Source organism: Aethalodelphis obliquidens, unplaced genomic scaffold, assembly GCF_003676395.1.
Source record: "Aethalodelphis obliquidens isolate GAN/ISIS:26980383/991018 unplaced genomic scaffold, ASM367639v1 scaffold54, whole genome shotgun sequence".
Taxonomy (NCBI): domain Eukaryota; kingdom Metazoa; phylum Chordata; class Mammalia; order Artiodactyla; family Delphinidae; genus Aethalodelphis; species Aethalodelphis obliquidens.
The window spans coordinates 2,142,935-2,169,364 of record NW_020837998.1 but is presented as its reverse complement, the minus strand read 5'-3'; the positions used below and the strand labels follow the sequence as shown (position 1 = coordinate 2,169,364).

The window sequence follows — 26,430 nt, the reverse complement described above, 5'->3', positions numbered from 1 at the left end:
ATATATATATATATATATATATATATATATATATATATATATATATATAACTGGAACACTCTGCTATACACCTGAAACTAACATAACACTGTAAATCAACTATACTTCAATTAAAAAAAAACAGACTAACAGATATAGAGAACTAGCGGTTACCAGTGGGGAGAGGGAAGGGGGGAGAGGCAAGTTAGGGGTAGGAGATTAAGAGATGCAAACCACTATGTATGAAATAAATAAGCTATAAGGATATATTGTACAGCACAGGGAATATAGCCAATATTTTATAATAAATATAAATGGCATATAATCTATAAAAATTTTGAATTAGTTTGAATTAATTCAAACTAATATAATATTAATATTATATTATATTATTTGAAACTATATTATAGTTTCAAATAATAATATTTGAAACTAATATAATATTGTAAATCAACTGTACCTCAACTAAAAAGAAGAGTAAATATGTACTTCCATGGGATTTAATTAACAGCTAAAAGTAAAAAAAAAAATAGTAGAGAAATCATCAGCAAATTAAAATCTATTTTTCAATGTTAACATTTAATTAGAAATGTTTTGCAAATTGATTAATTTTAACATTTATGAAGCTACGGATACATTAAGTCCAGAAAAGTCCTTCCTTCCAATGTGAATGATGTTTGAGGACTTTAGCTACAAGTTATATAGCATATGAAGTGTTCATATGTGCCTTATATTCATATATATATATGTATATATATAATATAAATGATATATACTACTGATCAGTTGGCTACAGAGAAATAATTTTGGTTATCACCAGTGTTAGAATTATATAGTGAGACTGCACTCCAACCTCACTAAATTTTACGTACTAAAATTCAGTATGAGGTGGGTCAATCCTGAGTTTTATCCAAGGGCGGGCATTTGTTTTTAGGATCATTTTTAGTACAATCCTTCTGTATGCATGGTGAGGATGCCATTATAATGATGCTCCAGTGCATCTGAAGCAATTATAATATGGTTTCAATCATAGTAGCTAATTACTCATGTTAGTTAGTAGGTATTATCCAGAATCTAACTCCTTCCTAGGGTCTCCTCTGGGATGCTACTGTAATGATTATTATCACCTTGCCTAGAAGATGGCAGGAAAAGAAAAAGAGTTAGGTTAGTCATTTTCCCTGCTTGTTACAAGTACTGTTTGGTGAGAGAGGAAACTGAATCTAATGAGTATTCTGAAGTTTGGGGATCATTTGTAGATTTTTTCCTTAAACCTTTTTTCCTTGCTCTTCATCATTATTAATATTGTTAATTGAAGGCTGTACATGTCCTTCTGTGAAACAAATCCTGTACCAGAAATTCTCTGTATAAAATTAAAAAAAAAAAAAAGGAATGGCTTAATGCCTAGTTGTTGTTTAGAACTATAATTTACATTCCTTGGGTAAGTTTCCATACCTGTGGTGGAAGTAATGGCAGTCTGATGTAAGAAAGCAGCATTGCTAGGTCTTGTTGCCTAGCCTGCACATCATGCCTTACCCACTGCATTAGAGCATGGAAAATAGTTTCTTCATCAGGAACATTAATGTCATCACTGCATAAAAGTTTTGAAATCTCATTAGCTGGAAGCAGGAGGAATTCTTGGTTCTTTATTACCTCGATGAAGTGTTCCTAGAAAAGAGAAGTCTTCTACTGAAACTTTGTACTTTAGAAACTTCTTAACAAAATAAGCTTACCAAAGCATTTCTTTTTGTTAAACTTCAGAAAAAGCCAGAGAGACAGATATATGCATTCATAGAAAATAGATGTTATTGCTGCCCGTGACAGGGTATTGGAGGAGCCTCTGAAGCTGAGGAACAAAATGCTTCCACTGGGAGTTGTTTATTAAACACAAGGAAAGGCCTTAACTACTTCACAGGCCACATGGGTAGTGTCTGAGTTGATGCCAGTGCTTTTCTCTCTCAGATTTGTAGGTGACAACAGTTTATGACTCCAGAACTGACTGATGTCAAGTTGGCCTTTAGCCAAAAACCTGAAGAGAAATGCTAAAAATTTTCAAGGTGGAGGTTATATTGAAGGCCTGGTAGAGGCAGATTTGGCTGTGCATTTGATGGGGCAACATACTGAATTCATTTGAGATGAGAAAAAGAGACTGATTAAAAACTTCTCTTGTAAAAAAGCACAATCTTCTATTAACCAAGGCAAAGTTATTTTACAATGGATAAACATCTACAGAGTCAGGTTAATCTAAAAGTGACTCCTTTGGAGTTATTTTTTGAGGGGGAGTGGGGCTATCTCTCAATTTTTATGTTTTATAACTTGATTCTCTCTTCTGTCATTTGTGTTGTATTTTTATCAAGTATCAAATTTCAGGCAGCTGTGTTTCAATTTTTTTCATCAAAACACCACTATATTTTTCCTATTTATAATGTTATATATTTTCTTTGACAACACAATTATCATTTCCAACATTTTTCATAGTAAAGATCTTAAGATTTAAATGCAATAAAATATACTTCTGAAATTGATATAAGCAAGTCTAGTTGGTAATTTATGTTGCCCAATAAATAGATATTCTGGAAGCAGCTTAAGACAGCCTCTGTGTAACTGGGGGATCTGGATAAATCAAATCACTCCCTCAGCTCCACTCTGAGTTTAGCCATTGTAGGAGGCAAGACTTCTGCCAATGAACCACCAGTGCCCTTGAGTTTAGTCATTGTGGGACTGAGTTAACCTAATAGCAAAATTATCCATACAAGAATCATCAAGTTTGATAGACCCATCAGGAAGCTCTGATACCGTAAATTCCAAGTTAACTTGCCTATTTAGACAAAGAGCCCTCTTGTGACTAATCAAGTAATTGAGAGAGAACTGCTGCTTTTACTATAGCAGATGTTCCTTGTTGAAAACCCTCTCATCTATAGCAAAATGGTGGAGCTAGTACTAAAACTAAAAATACATTACAATTGTACAGCACTTCACACTTTACAGATTTCTTTCACAAACTTTAAGTCATCACCAATGCAGTCTTGTGGGAGGTGGAATTATTCTGATGAGAAAACAGGCTATGTGAATTGTTTGATCTCTTGTGCAGTAAATGGCTAAGTATGAACTCACACCTATGCCTTTAGGTCTACTTCATTTTGTTCAATACTTCAACTGCCTTTCATAAATGACATAATTTTTATGAAAGGGTTAAGAAAAAGATAAAACACTCTAAAGCTTATGGTTACCCATTACTGGTAGTGTATGTAAACTTTGAAACTGTGTAAATATTATGGAAGACCCCATCTCTCATTCTCTCATTCTTCTTTCTATCCACTCTCCAACGAAAGAAAAAAAAAAAAAAACAAGAGTGTGAGAGAGAGTGCCCTTGGTTTAGTATTCATTTTTAAAATCCACACTTACATTGTTGCAAAATGTATTCAATGAATATAGCATATTTGCTGAATGTTTCATTGATGCAGACTACTATTTATATAATTGTGATGGTTAATTTTATGTGAACTTGACTGAGCCATGGAATGTCCAGACTTTTGGCCAAACATTATTCTGAGTGTGTCTGTGAGGGTATTTCTGGATGAGGCCCACTCACATTAGAAAGGGCAATCTGTTTTACTCAGTCTATGATTCAAATGACTGTAACTGAATCCTTAGTTTAGCATTATTCTTAGAGATTAAAATTATTTGCATTTTTATATTATCAGTACAGTATTATAAAAGCATTATTTTAGCAAGATCTTGACATCTTTTGCTGCATTTATAATATATACTAAAATAACTAAAGAGGGATTAAAGGAGATAACAGCATTGCATTTTTTTGCACATCCTGCTTTAACACTCAGTTTCAGTCACATAATAGGAAAAGGAAGACAAGTTCATTTTGAGCAACAAAAATAACTCAAGCTGTTTATCAGAATGTGTTTTGTCTGCAAAAGTAAGATACCAGACAGGAAACTGTTAATAGTTAGTTCAAGAATTTAAGTAATTTAACAGGAAGTTTTCATGTTTGGCATTTGTGGTAGGATTAACCTTTGAACTGCTGTTCCTATAGATTATATAGCATCTATATTTAGGACATAGGAATATAAATAGCATAATTAAATGACATGTTAAAATGTCAATCTATTATAATATGATTCGCCATATAATGGTATTGTTTCAGAAATATGTTTAAAACTTCAAATTTTGAACAATGACCAAGGGTGGGAAGAAGAGAGGGGAAGTTTTACAAGAATTTTTAAGAGAATTCAAATATTATAAGTTTGAAAATTTTAAGGTCTGTATGAAACTCTAGAAATATTTTTTTAATTATATGCATCTCAATTCTAAAATGTACTGTTAATTTTATTGTTTTTAGTTGTGATTCTCTATTGTTCATTTTTATGTACTTGCCTTTATTTTTGAATCTTAAATAAAGGTAGCTATTTTCTTAGCTTGAAATTTTATCTTTTAATTTGGTTTCTCAGAAAGATCCATCTCTTGTGTTGTTCCCTGCTTCAGAGGTTAAAAAGTTCATTTTCTTCTTTGTATAAAGGAATTATTAGCATGAATGGTAAGGATTTATTTAATATCCTCTGTCTACTTTTACTTGCCTCCCTACAATCTATATTTCATGTCACTCTCACTTGACTGAATAAAGATAGTCTTATCCCATGCAACTTTTAAAGAATTAACACATCAAATATGTTCAGTTAATTTATTATAATTACTAACAGAATTGAGAGGAATTTTAAGTTAATTAAAGAATTGAGTTGTTTTCACCGAAATAACATGTTTTCATTAAGAAATAAAAATTCCATTCAATAGAATTGTCTGATTTACTAATTTTGATAGTTCTTAAGTTCTTCCAGTTAATAGTGATCCAATAATATTACTTTTTTACTTATTGAATGATGCCTATTGGGTTAGCCAAAAAGTTCGTTCGGGTTTTTCCATAACATCGTATGAAAAACCCGAACAAACCTTTAGGCCAACCCGATAAATTTCATTAGAAATAATAATTTGTACAACTTTATGAAGTAAAGTTCTAATAGTACAAAAACATCAGGGAAATTATGTTTTCTTGTTACTGTGGATTCTACTTGAAATATGCATTTGTCCAGTTTAATTGTTGGCAATATTTTCATTTCTCCAAGCTCTGAGATTTAATTAAATCATTTTAGTTTGAAAAATGTGAAATTTGCTTGTGTACAGCTCAACCAGACAAATATTTGTATCTAATATCTATTTTGTGCAAGTCATTTGAAAATTATGTAAATTCATATTGCTTTTTAATTTTATCCCAACATTATAATCTTTACCTTGGAATGGTTCTACACACACAAACACACACACACAAACACATATCTGTAAACATATAATTAGTTTAGACACTGTGTTAATATATTATCACTATAAGTTAACATGAAGCAATTGATTTTACCATTGTGTATTTATGTGCCACACTCAGGAGCTCGGTACAGCCCTGGGCATCTCCAAACGATCGAATCCCTAAGCAGTTTGAAGGGTGGAGTTGTTTTATAAGAAAATTGGAGCAGACTTCAATGACTTGAGTCAGCTGCAGAAGACAAGCTGCAGCCAGCAAATTTTCAATAGTATCTTCTTTCAATTGCAGGACACCTAAATGGTTTGAAAAAGTAAAGAATTATTATATATTCCATAAAGTAAGACACAAATATGATAGATAGCTAAAATTTTCAATTTCTTTAATTAATAGGGCTACTTTTTCTAGTGTACAGTAACTATTCAGGGAATACCTTTTGAGGTGAATATATGCAAGTGAGTATGTACAAACACTAATAAGATGGCTGAAGGGAGCCATACTAGATTATCAAAAACAACTGGAGCAAATGAACAGTGAGTACCACCATTGCAACAAAAAGCAATTTCTTGTTTCTTTATCATCTTAGACCTGCATCTAAATCTAATACTAAAAACGTCTACATTATGACTCAAGAAGCATTATGTCATATTGTATAAGGATTGTACAATGGGCAATACAGGTACCTGTCATTTGTGTGGAAAAATGTCTGGGTAAATAACATTAAGCTTATATGTCCATATTTTTGCATCTGTATTTATTAGCTGATAAGGATGACTTTGCCCAAATATTACATCTGGAATTAATGCCCAGCACTGTCTTAAAAGAAAGAAAATGTTGCCAAGAGTCCTCAGCTAAAGAATTGTTTATATGATTATTTTCTTAGGTATAAAAAACAGATTCTGTTTAAAAATATCTGTAAAGATTTTTAAAAACCAAGATCAGAGCAATTTAAGCTGTTTCCTTTATATTGATATATCTGTATTATTTTTGAAGCAAGAATTATTGATGAATTAGTGCAAATGTTGTAAGTTATTTTGATAAGATATATTCCTATATTTCTGTTTTAGCCAAGCTATAGGGAAATTATAAAGAATGATATTTCATATGGATTATATAAACTATAAAGTATTATTTTATAATTTTGTTTTATAAAATACCTTAATATGAATTCTATCTGATTGCATAACCATAAAAATGAATAATAAAAACTGTAAGCTGCTATGTATTCGCTTCAACCTCTAAAATGTGTTGTAAAGGGATCCAGCCCATTGGCAAACTTTCTTGTGTTGTTTCTTATCCTGGATTTTGAAGGGAGAGCCCTGCCTATATTTTATGAAACTCAGAGAAATAGGAACTATTCTCAGATTCATCTGCTGTAAACATTGAAACTTGCCCTGGTTATTAAGAATAACATTTATTTCTCAATGAATGAAACAATAAAACTCATAGAAGAAAACATAGCATAAAAGCTCCTTGGGTCTTGGCAATAAGTTCATGGGTAAGACACCAAAAGCACAGTGAACAAAAGCTAAAATAAACAAGTGGGACTACATCAAACTAAAGATCTTCTCCACAGCAAAGGAAGCAAAAAATAGAGATGGAAACCTACAGAATGAGAGAAAATATCTGCAAACCTTATACATGTTAAGGGTTTAATATCCAAAATGTATAAAGGACTCATACAACTCAATAGCACAAAAGCAAATAATCCAATTAAAAATGGGCAAAAAATGTGGATAGAATTTTTTTTTCCAAAGAAGACATACAAATGATGAATAGGTATGTTAAATGGTGCTCAGCAGCACTACTCATCAGGGAAATGCATATAAAAACCACAATGAGATATCTCATACTTGTTAGGATGGCTATTATAAAAAAGAGAAGAGATAGTCAATGTTAGTGAGGCTTTGGAGAAAAGGGAAATTTTGTGCACTTTTGGTGAAAATGTAAATTCGTTCAGCCATTAAGAAAAGCAGTATGAAGGCTCCTAAAAAATAAAAAAAATATAGAACTACCATGTGATCCAGCAATCCCACTCCAAAGGAAATGAAAACAAGATCTGAAAGAGATAGCTCCTCTCCCTTGTTTATTGCAGCATTATTCACATGATATGGAAACAATTTAAATGTTCTTTGACACATGAATGGATAAATAAAATGTGATACACACACACACAATGGAATACTATTCAACTATGAGAAAGATGGAAATCTTGCCATTTGTAACAACATGGGTGAACCTGGAGGGCATTATGCTAACTGAACTAAGGTAGACAGAGAAAGACAAATACTGTATGGGATCACTTGTATGTGGAATAGGGGCGGGAAAGGGAAGATGGAGAAATGTAGATCGAAGGGTGAAAACTTTCAGTTATAAGAAGTTCTCAGGATAAGAAGTACAGCATGGTGACTCTAGTTAATAATACGGTATTGGGTACTGCATACTTGAAAGTTGCTGAGAGTGTATCTTAAACAGTATCACCAAAAAAAAGAGTTATCTATATGAGATGATGTGTGAATTAATTACCTTGATCTTGGTAATCATTCATATATATATACATATATATATATATATATCTGTGTGTGTGTATATATACATATATATACACACACATATATGTGTATATACATGATATATATATATATATATTCATCAAGTTGTATACTTTAAATATCTACAATTATATTTGTCAATTATTCCTTAATAAAGTTGGAATGAATGAATAAATAAATAAATATTTCTTGGCCCCCAAACTCATCCTGTTACCTTTGTTAGATAGTTTGATTAAATATGACTTTATTATTTCAAAAGAAGAGACTAAATCTATAGAGTTAGAATATCCCACTTCCACTCTCATTTTTACAAACAAGAATGTACCCACACCTCTCAAGAGAGAAAGAGAGAAATGCTCTTGTAGCTTTGTGTTAAAATAGCTCTATTTTCTCATGGTCAAAAATTTTATAGTATATTATTTACCTCTTGCTCTTTTATATTACTGTATTTAAATACTGATTCTGCCACTTACTACTTTAGGAAATTTACTTAACTGGTTTATCCTTCAATTTTCTCACTTGCAGAGTCATAATAATAATAATGTGGGTTATATAATATAGAGTTACTGTGAGGATTGAATGAGTTAATACACGCCAAGCACTTACCGGTGTAAGCATATTGCACCAAGGAATCAAGTGCATTAGGATCGACTCCTTCCATCCTGACCTCTTCTTGTTTGGCTTCAAGCACATCATTAGTAAACATTGCAGCAAAATAATCAGACACTGCACTGAGAACCAACCTGGAATTAGGAATGTTTCATAGGAAATTAAATCAGTCCATAATCTCACTGAAAAACATGAAATATAGTCGGTAAGTTTTTAACACTGATGAGTACGTTTTCTGCATAAATCTTTCATAGTTCAGTAAAGTGTAGTGAAATTAGAAAGGTAAATTAAGTAAGTTGATTCTGTTTAGACAATTTGTGCTGTTTCTCTTCATCAATTTCTCTAAAGTTTGGCTCTTCTAAATATCACACAGGGAAACAGATCATATAGGCTAGTGCTTTTTCAATATAAAAACATAAAAATCTATTTTCCTCAATGCTCCAATTCGTAATCAATGGACTGATTCTTTCTCATTCATGCTAGCTATAGTCATTAAATGATCTGTCTGCTTAAGGATACTTACCGATGGGCTGGGATTCTGAGGTGTCCGGCAATGAGTAGCACATCACACAATTGTTTCTCTTTCAGGTAGTTCTCCATTTTATGAAGAGTTTGTTCCGCATGGTTTACAGCATGGAAGTGCTCCTCAGATCTACTAACATTCATTTCTTCAGGATGCTGTGTATCTAATCTAAAAGGGGGATGAGTGTGAGAATATATTTTTTTCTCCTAGTGGGTGTGCAAAAATCCAGTAGAAATTTAGGCTAAATTTATTTCTAAAAGAAATAAATAGAATTAAAGTAAACTTAAAATTTGCCCACCAATCCTAAATATTTCACTATTATTGCTCCCTAACCTCCATTAAAGTGAGGTGTCATGATTACTATTTATGTCTGGAATGTAACCATGGATGTGACTATGCATGGTTCAATGGCAGGGCTAGTGCTAATTGTTATATGCACAAACATAAACTTCAAGATACAAGCCTCTTTGATTTTTATTAGCATCACAATTATGCCATTTGGCATGAAATTGCAGGCATGATTCAAAATACTTTTCAAATTTGATTATATTCTGAAGCTTCTCCATGGAGTATTTATTACACATCAGAGATATTTCTTGAAGAATCTCAAGGCTGAGACTTCCACAACATTGTTTACAATATGTCATTCCCATCAAGAAAATAAACATATTTCCATCTTTTATTTTTTTTCAGCTTTACTGAGATGCAATTGACATACTACATTAAGTTTTAGATGTACAATGTGATTATTTGATATACATATATATTGTGAAAGGATTACCACAATAAGGTTAAAGTATCCATCATCTTACATAGTTACCATTTTGTGTGTGTGTGGTGAGAATATTTAAGATCTACCCTCTTAGCAATTTTCAAGTATACAATACAGTATTGTTAACTATAGTCACCATGATGTATATTAGATCCTCAGAACTCATTTATCTTCTAACTGGAAGTTTGTACCCTTTGACTGTTTAGGTAAAGATGATGACTGTTGAATCTGCAATAATGAAAGCTGTTTACATGTCTTTTCAACCTCATACAATGGTGGAATTTAAGTACTAACACAAGCACATAGAGGTTTACAGTGAGTAGAAGCTTAAAATTTTGATGGTAAGATGAACATACTTTTCTTGTTATGATTCTAGCTTCCAGGCATCATTTTCCAACACCAGTTAAGATTAATTTTAGGTCCCTCCCACAATTTAGGCTGTATTTCTTTGAAGACAATTGGCCCAGGGTGACATTACTCTCTTTTTGTCTGTGTAATTCAAATAAATGATTCACCTGCAAATCTTCTTAACCTTTAAAGATTATTTTGGACATTCTGTCACAATACTGTATGGACAATCAGGGTAATAGGATATGAATATCCTTAAAAATTCCTTATTATTTTTTTAGAAAGGAACAATCCCTTGGCACCATAGAATGGAAGGAATTCAGGTTTCACTTATCCTAATCTTTCCTCTGTTCAAGAAATGGTTTGATTCACATTGAGTCAATCAAACATTCAATATCTAATTATCTTAGCTGTCCTTGTGTATACTCCAGCATGTATCAGAGATGGGCATATTCTAAAGGAGGAATATGCTTTGGGAAGTTCTTGCTGGGAAATATTTCTTTTTCATTTCCTATGTGGATGCCTGTGTGTGTGTGTGTGTGTGTGTGTGTGTGTGTGTGTGTGTGTGTGTGTGTGTGTGAAAGAGAGAGAGAGAGAGAGATTTCCCTGGCAAGGACTTCCACTACTATATTGAGTAGAAGTGGCACAAGTGGGCATGCTTGTCTTGTTCCTCATCTTATAGGAAAACCTTTCATTAAACATTGATATGGTGATTTTTACAATGGCCTTTATTATGTTGTGGTAGCTTCCCTCTTTTTTCTAGTTTGTTGAATTTTTTTTTAATAATGAAAGGGTATTTAATTTTGTAAAATGCTTTCTCTGCATCAGTTGAGATGATTGTTTTTTCCTATGTTATGTTAATTATAGGGTATTGCATCGATTGATTTTCATATGTTGAAACAACCTCACATTGCAGGAATAAATCCCACTTTATCATGGCTTATAGTCCATTTAATGTGCTATTGCATTCTGTTTGCTAGTGTTCTGTTGAAGATTTTTGCATCTATATTCATAAGAAATATTGGTCTGCAGATTTCTTTTCTTGTAGTGTCTGTCTAGTTTTGGAATCAGGGTAATGGTGACCTCATGGAATGAGTTTGGAAGTGCTCCCACCTCTTCAATATTTTGAAAGAGTTTGAGGAGGATTGTTATTAATTCCCCTTCAAATATTTTGTAGAATTCACCAGTGAAGCCATGTTGGTTCAGGCCTCTTCTTTGTTGGGAGGTTTTTTGATTACTGACTCAATCACTTTTTACTAGTTACAAGTTGGTTCATATTTTCTTTTCCTTCATGATTCATTCTTGTGAGGTTGTGTGTTTCTAGGAATTTGTCCACTTCATTTAGTTATTCCAAAGCTGGCATACAGTTGCTCATAGTAATTACAATGTTTTTGTTTTTTCATTTCTGATTTTAGCTCCTTGAGTCTTCTCTCTTTTCCTCCTCATGCAGCTTAAGGTTTGCCAATTTTGTTGATGCCTTCAAAGAACTAACTATTGGTTTCATTGGTTTTCTCTATTTTTTAATTCTTGATTTTGTTTATTTCTGTGTCAAATTTTTTTGTTTATTTCTGTGTCAATATTTCTTATTCCCTTCCTTCTGTTTCAATTTAGTTTTATTTTTTGCTATACAGTAGATTCTTATTATCTATTTTATGTACATTAGTGTGAATATGTCAATCCCAATCTCCCAATTTATCCCTTCCCCCGCCTTTCTCACTTGGTAACCATAAGTTTGTTTTCTACATCTGTGACTATTTCTGTTTTGTAGATAAGCTTATTTGTACCTTTTTTTTTTTAGATTCCACATAGAAGTGATATTATATGATATTTATCTTTCTATGTCTGACTTACTTCACTCAGTATGACAATCTCTAGGTCCATCCATGTTGCTGCAAATGGCATTATTTTGTTCTTTTTTATGGCTGAGTAATATTCCATTGTATATATGTACCACATCTTCTTTATCCATTCCTCTGTTGATGGACATTTAGGTTGCTTCTATGTCCTGGCTATTGTAAATAGTTCAGCAATGAACACTGGGGTGCATGTATATTTTCGAATTATGGTTTTCTCCAGATATATGTCCAGGAGTGGGATTGCTGGATCATATGGTAGCTCTAATTTTAGTTTTTTAAAGAACCTCCATACTGTTCTCCATAGTGGCTGAGGAATGAAGTTAGCTTTTTGATTTGACATCCTTTATCTTTTTTAATGTAAGCATGTATAGCTAAAAATTATCTGCTTAGCACTGCTTTTGCTGCTTATGATAAGTTTTGGTATTTTGATACATCTTTTCAACTTGAAGGACTCCCTTTAACATATCTTGTTGTGAAGGTCTAGTTGTAATAAACTTTCTCAATATTTGCTTATCTGCAAATATATTAATTTATCCCTCATTTTTGAAGGACTGTTTTTACAGATATAGAATTCTCATTTGATATTTTTTTTCTTTCAGTACTTTTTTCTTTTTATTTTTTTGGTATGCGGGCCTCTCACTGTTGTGGCCTCTCCTGTTGCAGAGCACAGGCTCTGGATGTGCAGGCTCGGCAGCCATGGCTCACAGGCCCAGCCACTCCACGGCATGTGGGATCTTCCCAGACTGGGGCATGAACCCACGTCCCCTGCATCAGCAGGCGGACTCTCAACCACTGTGCCACCAGGGAAGCCCTCTTTCAGTACTTTAAATAGAGTCAGCCCTCCATACCCCTGGGTTCCACATGTTGAACCCATCCACAGATTTTTGTATCTGCGGTGGGTCCTGGAACGAATTCCCCATGGATACTGAAGGACAAATGTATATCATCCTACTGCCTTCTGTCTTGCAAGGTTTCTGATCAGAAAATTATTGATAATTTTATTGATGATTCCTTGTATGTGTTGAGTCATTTCTTTTCTGCTGCTTTCAAAACTGATCTATCTTTTACTTTCAACAGTTTCATTACAATGTGTCTGGGTCTCTTTGAGTTTATCCTATTTGAAGTTCATTTAGCTACCTGTATTTTAAATCTATGTCCCTCCTCAAATTTGGGGACTTCTTTACCATGATTTCTTCAAAGAAGGTGTCTGCTTTTTTTCTCTCTCTTCTCTTTCTGGGATTTCAGTTATGCATATATTGGTCTGTTTGATGATGGCTCTTAAGTCTCTAAGGCTCCATTCACTGTTTTACATTCTTTTTTCTTTGTGTTCTAGATTTGAAAATTTCATATAACTTGTCTTCAAATTCACAGGTTTTTTCCTGCTGGTTCAAGTCTGCTATTGAAACCCTCTAGTAAATTCTTCAATTTAGTATTGTATTTTTCATGTCCAGAATTTCTGTTTGCTTCTTTTTTGTAATTTCTCTCTTTCTTGATATTCTTATTTTGTTCATATGTTGCTTTCCTGATTTCTTTTAGTTCTTTTTCTGTGTTTTCCTTTAGCTCTTTGAGGATATCTAAGAAAGTTGTTTAAGTTATTTATCTAGAAATTTTAAAATCTGTTGTTCTTTAGGGTCAGTTTCCTGATATTTATTTTGTCCCTTTTGAATGAGCCATGTTTCCTTGTTTCCTTGTGATCTTTTGCTAAAATTGGGTATTTGGAAAAACAGTCACTTTTCCTAATCTTTGCATACTGGCTCTGTGTGGGGGAAGTATTTCACTAATCAGCCCAACATGAAAGTTGAGTTCTCAGGACTTTTCTGAGAATGCATCTCTGTGGACTTGCATGTGTGCTTTTTTATTCCAATCTCACATATACACACTTGCTTATACAGATCTTAATTTCTCTATGTCTCACCTCTGCTTCTTTGTCAGACCTTAGATATTCTTTTGTATACCTTTGCCTATAATTGCTTGCCCCCATGTATCCATGGGTCTGTAGTCCTGCAATTTTCATGTGCTATTGTACCTGCCACTACTTTTTGTGGCTTCCAACTTGGCATCCAAACCATACTGCTATTCTCATCTGATCATTGAGTTAGGCAAAACTGAAATTAGTTTGTTGCATAGCCTACAGATAGACCAGAATGTGGCCAAAATTTCCACTCATTTCTTGTATCTTGAGGGGGAAATCAAGAAATAAGTTGCCTTCTTCCAATTATGCTGTTCTACCCTGGTATAAGAGCAAGCATAAATGCCATGAAATTTCTGTTGATTTGAATGTGACCTTTTCTTGATCAGACATTTACTTGGCTGCTGTATATCTTTTATTTGCTTGCAGAGCTCCCATGAAGCTTTTTAAATCAATCTGTAGTTGCTTACTTGATATTTCCATAGAGGACAAGGATCTGGAACTTCTTAATCCACCATTGTGCTGAAATCACAGAAGTTACTGCAGTCTGATTTTAGTTAATTTTAAGGAGAATACTTGAGTTTCTTATGTTTTTCTGAGTAGTAGTGAAACAGATATCAGAACAATAAGCCTTTAATATTGCTTTTGTTGCAAAACTCTTTTGTAAAAAATTTACTTTGAGAAAAAATGGAGGGAATTATCTTAAAAAATTGGTGTCATTAATTTTGGAGGTCACTTTGGAAGGCAATTTGGAAATATACTTAAAAAATTAAAATATAGATACTTTGTAAAGATATTCTTGGCAAGCCTCTGAGTTTGAAGTTGAAAATCTGAATGCAGTTATTTTAGAGAATGTGCCTTTTAACTTAGTTCAAATGTTGTAAAGACACAGAACCACATGCTGCTAACATAGAGAGCATAACTTCTTATTTAGACATTTCTCAAATAGCTTCATATTTTTTTCTGTTGTAAATTCCAGTTTTCAAGTGAGTCATGGAGGTTAAATGGAAACTTAGCCTTCTTCTAATGGTGTTAACTTAGTTCCCAAAACTCATTATAGAAAAGAGCATTTTCTTACTGAGGGAATGTAAAACTACACAGAAAATTAATTTCTATTTTTTTGTATATGGTGATGCTGGACCATATGAAACATTGCTCTCTTCAATCCAAGGGACAAGCTTATGGCTTAAATAAAATTTTTGTAGTGACTCTCCTTTGGAGAGCTGTTAAAGCTTCATCCATGTGCTTTTCCTGGCAAATAGAAGGCACTCAGTAAATGTCTGATTAAGGTATTAATTTATGCACATTTTTAATGCTGTTGTAGCTTGAACTTTATTACATTTGGAGTCCTGGAAGTGTATGAATTAAATCTCAGAAGGAAATCACAAACTTAGAGCTTCTTCTTGCTAAGATAGCTATTCAGATAATATAAACTTGCAATCATGCAGATAATATAATGATCTGAGTGGCATAAATTAAGCCAACATTCTAAACCTATAGTAGGTATAAATTTTTCTCTGAAGAAATGATGTATTCTTTTGTGTGAAATAAATATTTTAATATATCATATGGGATTATATATTAAGATATCATCTGTTGTAAATGACTGAAATTGTTATTTGAAAGGAAATATTATATATGGATAATACAAAGCAAATGCCTGCAATGTTTCCATTAAAACCAAAACATTTTGCCATTTATGAAGGCTTATCAGTTATTAATGTTGGGGATAATATATTTTAAAATTTTGTTGTTACTTAATTATGATAAATGATGATGGCATCAAAGTTGAAATCACTTTCATCTAGGACTCTAAAATTTATTTGCTCTTGGAATTTTAGCCTCCAGAATTGTTAGAAAGTACGTTTATATTGTTTAAGTAATCAAGTCTGTGCTATTTCATTATGGCAGTCCTAGAAAACTAATGTAAGCTATATATAAAATTAAATATGATAAGGTCAGGTAATTTTTTCCATTAGTTTTATAAACATTTACTGAAAGCAACTATATGTATTTAACAATAATAAATGACAAACTCTTGAGATGTCAAAAACATTAAATATTGCATTAATTGCATTTTTAAAATTAATAAAATTTGAGAGGAGACAGTGTGGTGTAGTTATTAAGAACTTAGGCTTTTTACTCAAATGCTTAATTTCCATTCTGACACTTAATTAAGTGACTTTAAAAAATTTGCTTATCTTCCCTAATACTTAAATCCTCTCATCAGTAAACTTGTGCCAATTCCAAAGAGGTTTTTCTGAACACAACAGGAAATACTCATTAAATATTAGCTATCCTAGTCACTAAAAACACCAGCACAAACACCACTGTCATCATTGTAATCTCATCATCATAATCACCATTTTGGGTTGCCACAATCAGTGAAAGTGGCAGAAAAAAATACAGGGTAGCCTTAGAAGTATACAAAAAGAATACAGGTGAGCTTAGCTTTGAAGGATGGACATGGCCTGGATGAGCAGAAAAGAGTGAAAAAGGTATTTGAAGAATGGAGAACAAGATGAACAAAAGTTTGTAATTGTTGTAACTGCTGTTATTTTTCCCCAGCTAGATTTCTCATAACATGTTAGATGGAATGTAGAAGTAGCAAAGTAAAATTTAGACTAGGAACAGAGATTAAACACCAGGAAAATCATAGATCTTTTATGAAACCTGGTGTGGGCAGTGAAAACTGAGAAAAGGGAAATCTGCAGTCAGGAACTGAGTCAATAGGAAGGAGTTGCTCCGAATGAGTTAGTCTGAAGGGCAGTCCTAGATTACACCTGATAGTGACTTGACAAAGAAGCAAAGAGAGTAAAAGTATTTAGCATTTGGTTGCAGTGAGACTCCATTTGAAGGTCTTCCCTGAGTGAAATAATGGCAATTCTGAGCCAGATGCCTGGCAGCAGAAAAGTACGCAGCATGTTCAGCATCTGCATTTGACTATCTTCATTGGGGTATACAGATTACATGTGGAACAAAAGTGAAAGCAATAAGTAGCATTCACAGATTTAATGAACTACAGCAAGGACAAGAAAGAATAATATAGAATTGTGATTTAAACAGCAGCAGGGTCAAGAGAAGTTGGTGGTCTTTTTACTTCTTTGGTGTGTGTTATTTGGGGGAAAGTTATTTAACTGAAGGGAACCTAATGTTTTTTTTTTTTTATATTTTTTTTGGTTACACCATGCTGGACAAAAAGTACCTGAAAAGAGGTTGACAAACCAGAATGATGAGACATTCACACAATCTATGCATATATGATAGTCCCTTAGATGTGAAGATTGATGTGTGAAGTTTGTTTGAGGCTGGTGAAAGACTTATGTAGCAATTGCTAATGCTTTGGGGTTTCCAATGGGAACAGTGGGTGAGGCAAGGGAAAGTAGTCTCCCAACCAGTTCTTAATATGGTATTAAAATGTTTGCTTATTTATTGTTTTAATATGGTTTTCTAAAGACTGTTGATAGTATTTTGTTACAATGTTACTGTAACAGAGAAGAAAAAACCTGAAATATATATAATAGCCCATTCTCAAGGCTCCGCCTTCCAGGCTTGACCTTTAAATCTATAACACATTTCATTCATATAGAGGTAAAAAGTTGTGGAACAGAGAATAACATTTGTCTTATTGGAGGTTTACAGGAACATTGTGACCTGACCTACACGGGGGACAGCTGCAAGAACAAAGGATTCTAACAACAAGAAGTTTGCAACAACCAGCCACCTCCGCCCCACCCCTTTTCGTATTAATAAGGAAGTCTGAGTTCTAACTTGGGGAAGATGGTTCTTTGGGACACTAGTCCACCATCTTTTCAGTCTGCTGGCTTTCTGAATAAAGTCAATATTCCTTGCCCCAAAACTTCGTCTCTCGATTTACTGGCCTGCTGTGAGGGAGCAATACGAGCTTGGACTTAGTAACATTACTATTCTTCATTTGTTTTATAAGATTCATGAAATTTGTGAGTGACTTATGTTAAATACAGAGGTCAGATTTCTGCATCAATGATAGAATTCTTTTAATAAGGCATATTTTTTAAAATATAAAAATATTTTATCATGAATGATCCTATCTTGGAAAATATATTAATTTTCTTATAGGAATTACATTTGTAGTTCTACCTAAGTTTTTTATATTGTAAATGAATATATTTCTATTCAAAATAACAATTTCAATCTACTAATGGAAAATGAACGATTATAGAATGCTGAATAATAAGTTATGAAATCTGGTATAATCATTTGCAAGTAAAGCAGCCAAGTCACTCACTAAGTATTGGTACATGTTGACTCAAGATTCCTTTTGGATAAGTTATTGTAATTAAGTCACATTTTCCATAATATATTGAATCTGTGATGTCTATCAAGTATTTCCTTTAACATAAGCAAAAAGCTGTTAGAGTTGATAATAAAACATATCACAGTGTTTTTAATGTGAAGAGCTATACTTGTTTCCAATATGTTTATGTCTTCCAGGAGTGCATGTAGTTTTTTCCTTTTGGGAATCATCATGGAAGGCTATTTGTTATATATAAAAAAACTCATTAACACCCTCATTTTCCAAGCTTTCTTGGTAAGACCTTAATGTTGTTTTACAAAAATTGTCTGAATTTATGTCTGTGCAGATACACACATCACAGTTCTACTCACCTTAGTGAAAATGTGCTACCTAGTGTAAGCCAATTTCAAGATCAAGTCCTAGACCTAGATTAAAAAGAAAAATGTATATTCTCATCTATACACCAAACAAAAATTAGATAGAGACTGTAATATAGATAAATATGTGGAATATAAAACCAAGGCTTTGCATATCATCATATAAAGACAAAATAATGTATTTTAAAAGGTATTCTCAGGAGAATGCTGTAAACTGAAGTGTTACTACTTAAAGTGCCCTATACTCCAAATGCTATTTGATTTTGCTGTTGTCTTTCTTAGTTTTGAAATAAAATTTAATGAAAGAGAGAAATAATCCAAAGGACAAAGTAAATAAAACTAATGGTAGTGAATTTTAATGATAATCTTTATAGAAAAATGTTAGCTCTTAAATAATTGTTTTACTTGTTGTACTTGTGACCTTCCTCTCTTCATTCTAAAATACAGTTAAAGAATTTCTATCTATTTTACATATCTAAGTGAACTATAATTAAATTAGTAATAGGGAGAGACTGACGATCATGCTAATATATTTACTGTGGGTAATGTTCAAATGTCTTCCAAATATTCATTCTTCAAGCAGAGTAAAATAAATATTAACATGATAACCAAGTGAAAATATTTATTTATAAAAATAACTTTAGCTCTTTTAGATCCAAAAGAGCTTTTGTGAAAATAACAACAAAACTTCTTCATGAGGCTGAAGTGGGAGCTGACAAAACTGACACTTGCCTTATGGATACCTGTTATGACCTATTTCCCTTCAGAGTTGCTATATAGTAGGAGACACAATTTGAACAACAATATAACTAAATTATTTTTTAAATGAGCTATGTAATTTATAATTTTAACTATGGAGAAAATTCCCACATAAATATAAAACAGTCTTTTATGTTGGTCTTCACTATCAGAAAAGGAAGACTTACATATCCTCACACATTAACAGTATAATAATAATCATAATCATAATTACAGACTAATGAGTGTCAGTTATGAGTCAGGCAATATGCTATATATTTTCTTATATATTAAGTCTTTTAATACTCACTGTCTGTAAGTTAAAAATTTATCTCTATTTTTCAGATATGGAAACTCAGGCTCAGAAAGATTTAAAAATTGCCTAATATTATGTAAGCTAGTAAATGAAGAGTTAGGTTTCAAGCCAAACCAAGATCTGTCTGATCCTAAGGCTGATTTATTTCTAGTACTCCACAATACCATTTAACTACTTACATTACATTGTACATTTAACTTACAGAAGGTTGGAATCTTTGTATTGTATTCTAAATAGTTGGTACAGATAAAGTACACATTTATTCTAAAGAAAATCTCAGAAAAGATAAATTTGTTGACAGCAGTTTTATAATTTATGAACTAAAAATTCAGAAATTATAATAACTTCTGAAAGCTTCTTAAATCATTTATGATACTGATAAAATGTAAGCATTACAAGTTAGTGACCTGGAAATCACATTTTTAACTCAAGATATTTTAAGGTAGGAAGATAAGGGATCTGGGGATTGCTTGACTTAGAAGTCATTTGAGAACTGTGTTAATTACCTGGGCTGACCTACTAACTTCAGCATTTTAGAGTCTTTACTTTTAGAACTTGTTTCAGAAAGACAGGGCTCTTGAAGCTGTGTCATTTATTGTCCTCTAAAAAAAATCTTATCTATGGATATTTTAAAAGATAAAAACTATGTTCTTCACTACCAGATTTTAGAGGAGACACATGAAAAAGGGAATGATATTTCTCTTTGAAAAAATATTTCCAGGTTGAAAATGAAGTGTTTTGCTTTTGATTTATATTTTTTAGATTCTTGTGCCAAATATTTGATTTGTAGCATAGTTGGAAAACAGGAAATACAAGAATAAACAAAAGCAGAATAATGAGTTGCATCTTAATCTAATAGAGTTGGATGGCTTTATTGCAATTTGCATATATGTTTTATCTGAATACTTAGGCCACACACAGTGTTCTTGCTTCTTTTTTCAGAGTGATGTTATTCCCAAACCCAAAGTAGAACTACTGATGACATAGTGACAGAAGTAGAAATGATGAACTGAAATAATCCCTCCCTCTCAGTGATTTAAGAATACTCTATTGAAAGCAGTACAGTACAATCCTCTAAACCTATGTTTGGCATTCTCTGAGAATCACATCACTGTTTTGTTTGCTACTTATATTTTTCTTATTTCTAAACCATTCATAGGATCAAATGAATCTGATCATATGTTTACATCAGATGTTTAAAGTATTCAGGGCCTGTGATTGTATTAATAGAAAAAGAACACAGTGGTATTTTTCAGAGTGTTGTTGTAAAGGCAGAATTAAAATATAAATGTAATTCACACATGGTACATAAGTTCTTGAAAAAAACATTATAATAGGTTGTTCAGTTCTCAAAGCTTGATTAAATTTGAATGTAAAAAGCAAAATATATTTTTTAGACTGAGTTTAATGTTTCTGGGAAAAATTTTTATTTTGTTTTGTCTTTCATAGTACTTGTGAATTTGGCATCTAGATGTCTAGGTAAGGAAATTTGTCAGGATCTAGTCAGTCATTAGGAACTACTGGAGAACAAATGAAATGCAAGTCTCAGAAAGCAAAAAGCCAGCAATACAGGCAGACAGATGAGGATGAAGTGGGCTGAGAATTATGGAAAGACAAGACACAGGATTAAAAGTATGAACTATATTCAGGAGGAGCCAATGGAAAAGAAAAAAGTCACAATAAAAACATTATATACCATATCATATTATAAATTATCTTAATTGCAATAATCATTAGAGCAAAGGAAACCACCTAAAAACATAATAATGAAATATGGCTGTCTTATTCAAAATATGGGAGTCTTATTTCCCATGATTTAGCCATAACAAAGTTATTATTTCTGGTTGCCACACAGGTTATAAAATATTCTACTCTACATATACATTTTTTGGAGGTTTTAATTTTCCATATTTACTATGCATAAAATATCTCAAGGCCCCTTAGTGGTCACCAGGGAAGTATAGAATGAGCTAGCATTTTACTAGTCTTTGGATGGAAAAAAAATATCAAAATTAAAGTATCAGAATCTATTATGTTAAGATCGTATATATATATTTTAAAATTATTGCAGTATAGTTTCTTTATAATGTTGTCTTAGTTTCAGGTGTACAGCAAAGTGAATCATTATACATATACATATATCAATTCTTTTTTAGATTGTTTTCCCACATAGGCCATTGCAGAGTACTGAGTTCCATGTGCTATACAGTAGGTCCTTATTAGTAATCTATTTTATATATAGTAGTGTGCATATGTCAATCTCAATCTCCCAATTAGTATCTCCCCCCCTTACCCCATGGTAACCATAAGTTTGTTTTTTACATCTGTAGGGATCATACATGTTTTAGTATTTCCATAAGAGTGGGAATTTAAATTTTGTCATCCCTCATTTGATTGGGTTAAAAACTAAGCTCAAAGTTTGGTTAATCCTCAAAATGACATCTAATTTTTCTAATATGATTAGTGGTTTTATGCACTTCTGTCTTTCCCCTAGATCAGTAAATTATCCTCTTTCTAATTATTTGTGGAAATTAAATTACCTGAATTTTAATGAAGTAGAAAGTAAACTCTTCTATTCTTTCCATTAAATTGCAGGATTGCTTTACATAATTAAACTATTAATGATTAATTTATGAACATATCACCATTTGTTTTTACTAAATGGAATTCTAAAGTATCAATATATTCTATATTCACATTAACTATTATAATGGTCCTTTAGAACTTCTTAATTTGGACTTCACTAATTCAAAATTTGTAATAATTCAAACAAATGGTAAGACATAGTGGTGAAGCCTGGAGCAAATCCTCACTCATCATGGAGTTGAGGAGGCAAAGGCATTTTCCCAAGATTTTTCTGGGCACCTCAGGGTCTTGGTGCTCTGGCCTGGTGTCAGGCCTGAGCCACTGAGGCTGGAAAGCCAAGTCCAGGACATTTGGCCACCACAGACCTCCTGGTCCCAAGTAATATCAAATGGCATAGGCTCTCCCAGAGATTTCTGTCTCAATGCTAACACCCGGCCCTACCCAATGGCCAGCAAGCTCCAGTGCTGGAGGCCCCAACTTAAACAACTAGCAAGAAAGGATCACAACCACACCCATTAACAGAGAGGCTGCCTAAAATCATAATAAGTTCAGAGACACCCCAAAATACACCACCAGAAGCAGCCCTGCCCACCAGAAAGACAAGATCCAGTCCCACCCACCAGAACACAGGCACCAGTCCCCTCTACCAGGAAGGCTACACAAGCCACTGAACAATCCTTACCCACTGGTGGCAGACACCAAAAAGAATGGGAACTATGAACCTGCAGCATGCAAAAATGAGACCCCAAACACAGTAAGTTAAGCAAAATAAAAATAAAGAAAAATATGCAGCAGATGAAGGATCAAGGTAAAAACCCACCAGACCAAACAAATGAAGAGGAAATAAGCAGTCTACCTGAAAAAGAATTCAGAGTAATGATAAGAAAGATGATCTAAATCTTGTAAATAGAATGCAGAAAATACAAGAAACATTTAACAAGGACATCGAAGAACTAAAGAGCAAACAAACAATGATGAACAACACAATAAATGAAATTAAAAATTCTCTAGAGGGAATCAATAGCAGAATAACTGAGACAGAAGACCGGAAAACTGAGCTGGAATATAAAAGAGTGGAAATAATTATCACAGAACAGAATAAGGAATAAAGAATGAAAAGCATTGAGGACAGTCTCAGAGACGTCTGGGAAAATATTAAACACACCAACATTCAAATTATAGGGGTCCCAGAAGAAGAAGAGTAAAAGAAATGGTCTGAGAAAATATTAGAAGGTATTAGAGTTGAAAACTTTCCTAACATGGGAAAGGAAATAGTCAATCAAGTCCAGGAAGGGCAGAGAGTCCCATACAGGATAAATCCAAGGAGAAACACGCCAAGAAACATATTAATCAAACCACCAAAAATGAAATACAAAGAAAAAATATTAAAAGCAGCAAGGGAAAAGAAACAAATAACATACAAGGGATTCCCCATAAGGTTAACAGCTGATCTTTCAGCAGAAACTCTGCAAGCCAGAAAGGAGTGACACAACATATTTAAAGTGATGAAAGGGGAAAACCTATAACCAAGATTACTATACCCAGCAAGGATCTCATTCAGATTTGACACAAAGTTAAAACCTTTACAGACAAGCAAAAGCTAAGAGAATTCAGCACCACCAAACCAGCTTTACAAAAAATGCTAAAGTAACTTCTGTAGGCAGGAAACACAAAAGAAGGAAAAGACCTACAAAAACAAACCCAAAACAATTAAGAAAATGGTAATAGGAACATACATATCAATAATTACCTTTAATGTAAATGGATTAAATACTCCAACCAAAAGACAGACTGGTTGAATGGATGCAAAAACAAGACTTGTATATATGCTGTTCTCAAGAGACCCACTTCAGACCTAGGGACACATACAGACTGAAAGTGAGGGCATAGAAAAAGATATTCCATGCAAATGCAAAGCAAAAGAAAGCTGGAGTAGCCATTCTCATATCAGACAAAATAGACTTCAAAAATAAAGAGTATTACAAGAGACAAAGAAGGACATTACACAATGAACAAGGGATCAATCCAAGAAGAAGACACAACAATTGTAAATATTTATGCACCCAACATAGGAGCATCTCAATACATAAGGCAAATGCTAACAGCCATAAAAGGGCAAATCAACAGTAACACAATTATAGTGCAGGACTTTTTTTAACACCCCATTTTCACCAATGGAGAGATCATCCAAAATGAACATAAATAAGGAAACAGAAGCTTTAAATGACACATTAAGCAAGATGGACTTAATTGATATTTATAGGACATTCTATCCAAAAACAACAGAATACACGTTCTTCCCAAGTTCTCATGGAACATTCTCCTGGATAGATCATATCTTGGGTCACAAATCAAGCCTTGGTAAATTTAAGAAAATTGAAACCATATCAAGTATCTTTTCCGACCACAAAACTATGAGACTAGATATCAATTACAGGAAAAAAAATTTGTAAAAAACACAAATACATGGAGGCTAAACAATACACTACTAAATAACCAAGAGATCACTGAAGAACTCAAAGAGGAAATTAAAAATACCTAGAAACAAATGACAATGAAAACATGATGGCCCAAAACCTATGGGGTTCAGCAAAAGCAGTTCTAAAAGGGAAGTTTATGGCAATAAAATCTTACCTCATGAAACCAGAAAAATCTCAAGTAAATAACCTAACCTTACACCTAATGCAATTAGAGAAAGAAGAACAAAGAAAACCCCAAAGTTAGCAGAAGGAAAGGAATCATAAATATCAGATCAGAAATAAATGAAAAAGAAACAAAGGAAACAGTAGCAAAGATCAATAAAAAACTAAAAGCCATTTACTCAGCTATAAAAAGAAACAAAATTGAGTTATTTGTAGTGAGCTGGGTGGACCTAAGGCCTGCCATACAGAGTGAAGTAAGTCAGAAAGAGAAAAACAAATACTGTATGCTAACACATATATATGGAATCTAAAAGTGAAAAAAAAATGGTTCTAATGATCCTAGGGGCAGGACAGGAATAAAGACGCAGATGTAGAAAATCTGCTTGAGGACATGGGGAGGGGGAAGTGTAAGCTGGGATGAAGTGAGAGAGTAGCATTGACATATATTCACTACCAAATGTAAAATAGATAGCTAGTGGGAAGCAGCTGCATAGCACAGGGAGAACAGCTCGGTGCTTTGTGACCACTTGTATGGGTGGGATATGGAGGGTGGGCGGGAGACACAAGAAGAAGGGGATATGGGGATATATGTATACATATAGCTGATTAACTCTGTTATACAGCAGAAACTAACACAACATTGTAAAGCAATTTTACTCCAATGAAGATGTTAAAAAAACCCAAAAACAAATGGTAGACTGATACTGTTGAAAAGAGTTTACCAAGCCAAACGCAAATATATATCATTTAAAGAGAAGACACACTCTTAAGATATATGAGAAACAATTATTTATTAATACAATCCAAAAATATAACCCTCATATAAACAGAGAAGAACCATTTGGTTTTTGATGTACTCATTACAGATAATTTTTGAATAGATATAGAATTAATAGCCCTAAGAGGGCATATGCATTTAAAACAATTTTATTCCTTTTCCAAACAGAATCTGAATCCCATTTGTATAATACCCTACCAGCTAAGAGTGATTAGGGAAAATAAATCAAATTTGAATGAACAGACTTTTCTACACAGAAGTATTCAGAATGATTCCTCTTTACCTAATGTCAAATGATGAAAAGATGGCACTTTCTCAATTCTTGTGGAAAATAATATGGATAATGCAGATTCATTCAATTCAGCAAGTTTTATTGAGATCCTACTATGTACAAGTGCTGATTAATCATGCTGTGTAACACTTCTGAATAGCCTACCACTTTCTTTAGAAGGTCTTTTGGTCCAATTCTCAAGAGACAATATTTACAGCCTAGTGTTGTCCTATGTTTCTACATACATTACAACAAATATGAAATATGAACCAAAAGGGAATACTATTGCCTTGAAGTAACCATTATCTTATCCCCTCTCCACATGTATTCTGTATGCCTAAAACTTACCATAATTCATTTTCTTCACTGAATTTCAGTTAAACTAACTTTGAATATTGAGAAGAAATTCAAGCAGAATAAGGTTAGATAAAACCTAAGCTTGGAATTGTCACGGCATCTTTGAGCAGGTTTTATACCAGAAGGTCTGTGCTAATATCTGCAACACCTAGAAATATAAGCAGACTTAGACAAATCTTGATTTTATTATTCTTCCTATTTATAGAAATGTGAGGAGAAGG

General features: G+C 32.9%; 1 protein-coding gene across 1 annotated transcript in view; it reads right to left on the bottom strand.

Moving 5' to 3' along the window:
* KLHL4 (kelch like family member 4) overlaps window positions 1–26,430 on the bottom strand; it is a 114,672-nt gene that overhangs the window by 45,337 nt on the left and 42,905 nt on the right. The window contains exons 2-5 of the mRNA XM_027086063.1: window positions 8,984–9,151; window positions 8,458–8,594; window positions 5,399–5,595; window positions 1,432–1,644 (exon numbers count right to left, since the gene is read on the bottom strand). Coding sequence (XP_026941864.1) covers window positions 1,432–1,644; window positions 5,399–5,595; window positions 8,458–8,594; window positions 8,984–9,151 — 715 coding nt within the window. The remainder of the gene's footprint in view (window positions 1–1,431; window positions 1,645–5,398; window positions 5,596–8,457; window positions 8,595–8,983; window positions 9,152–26,430) is intronic.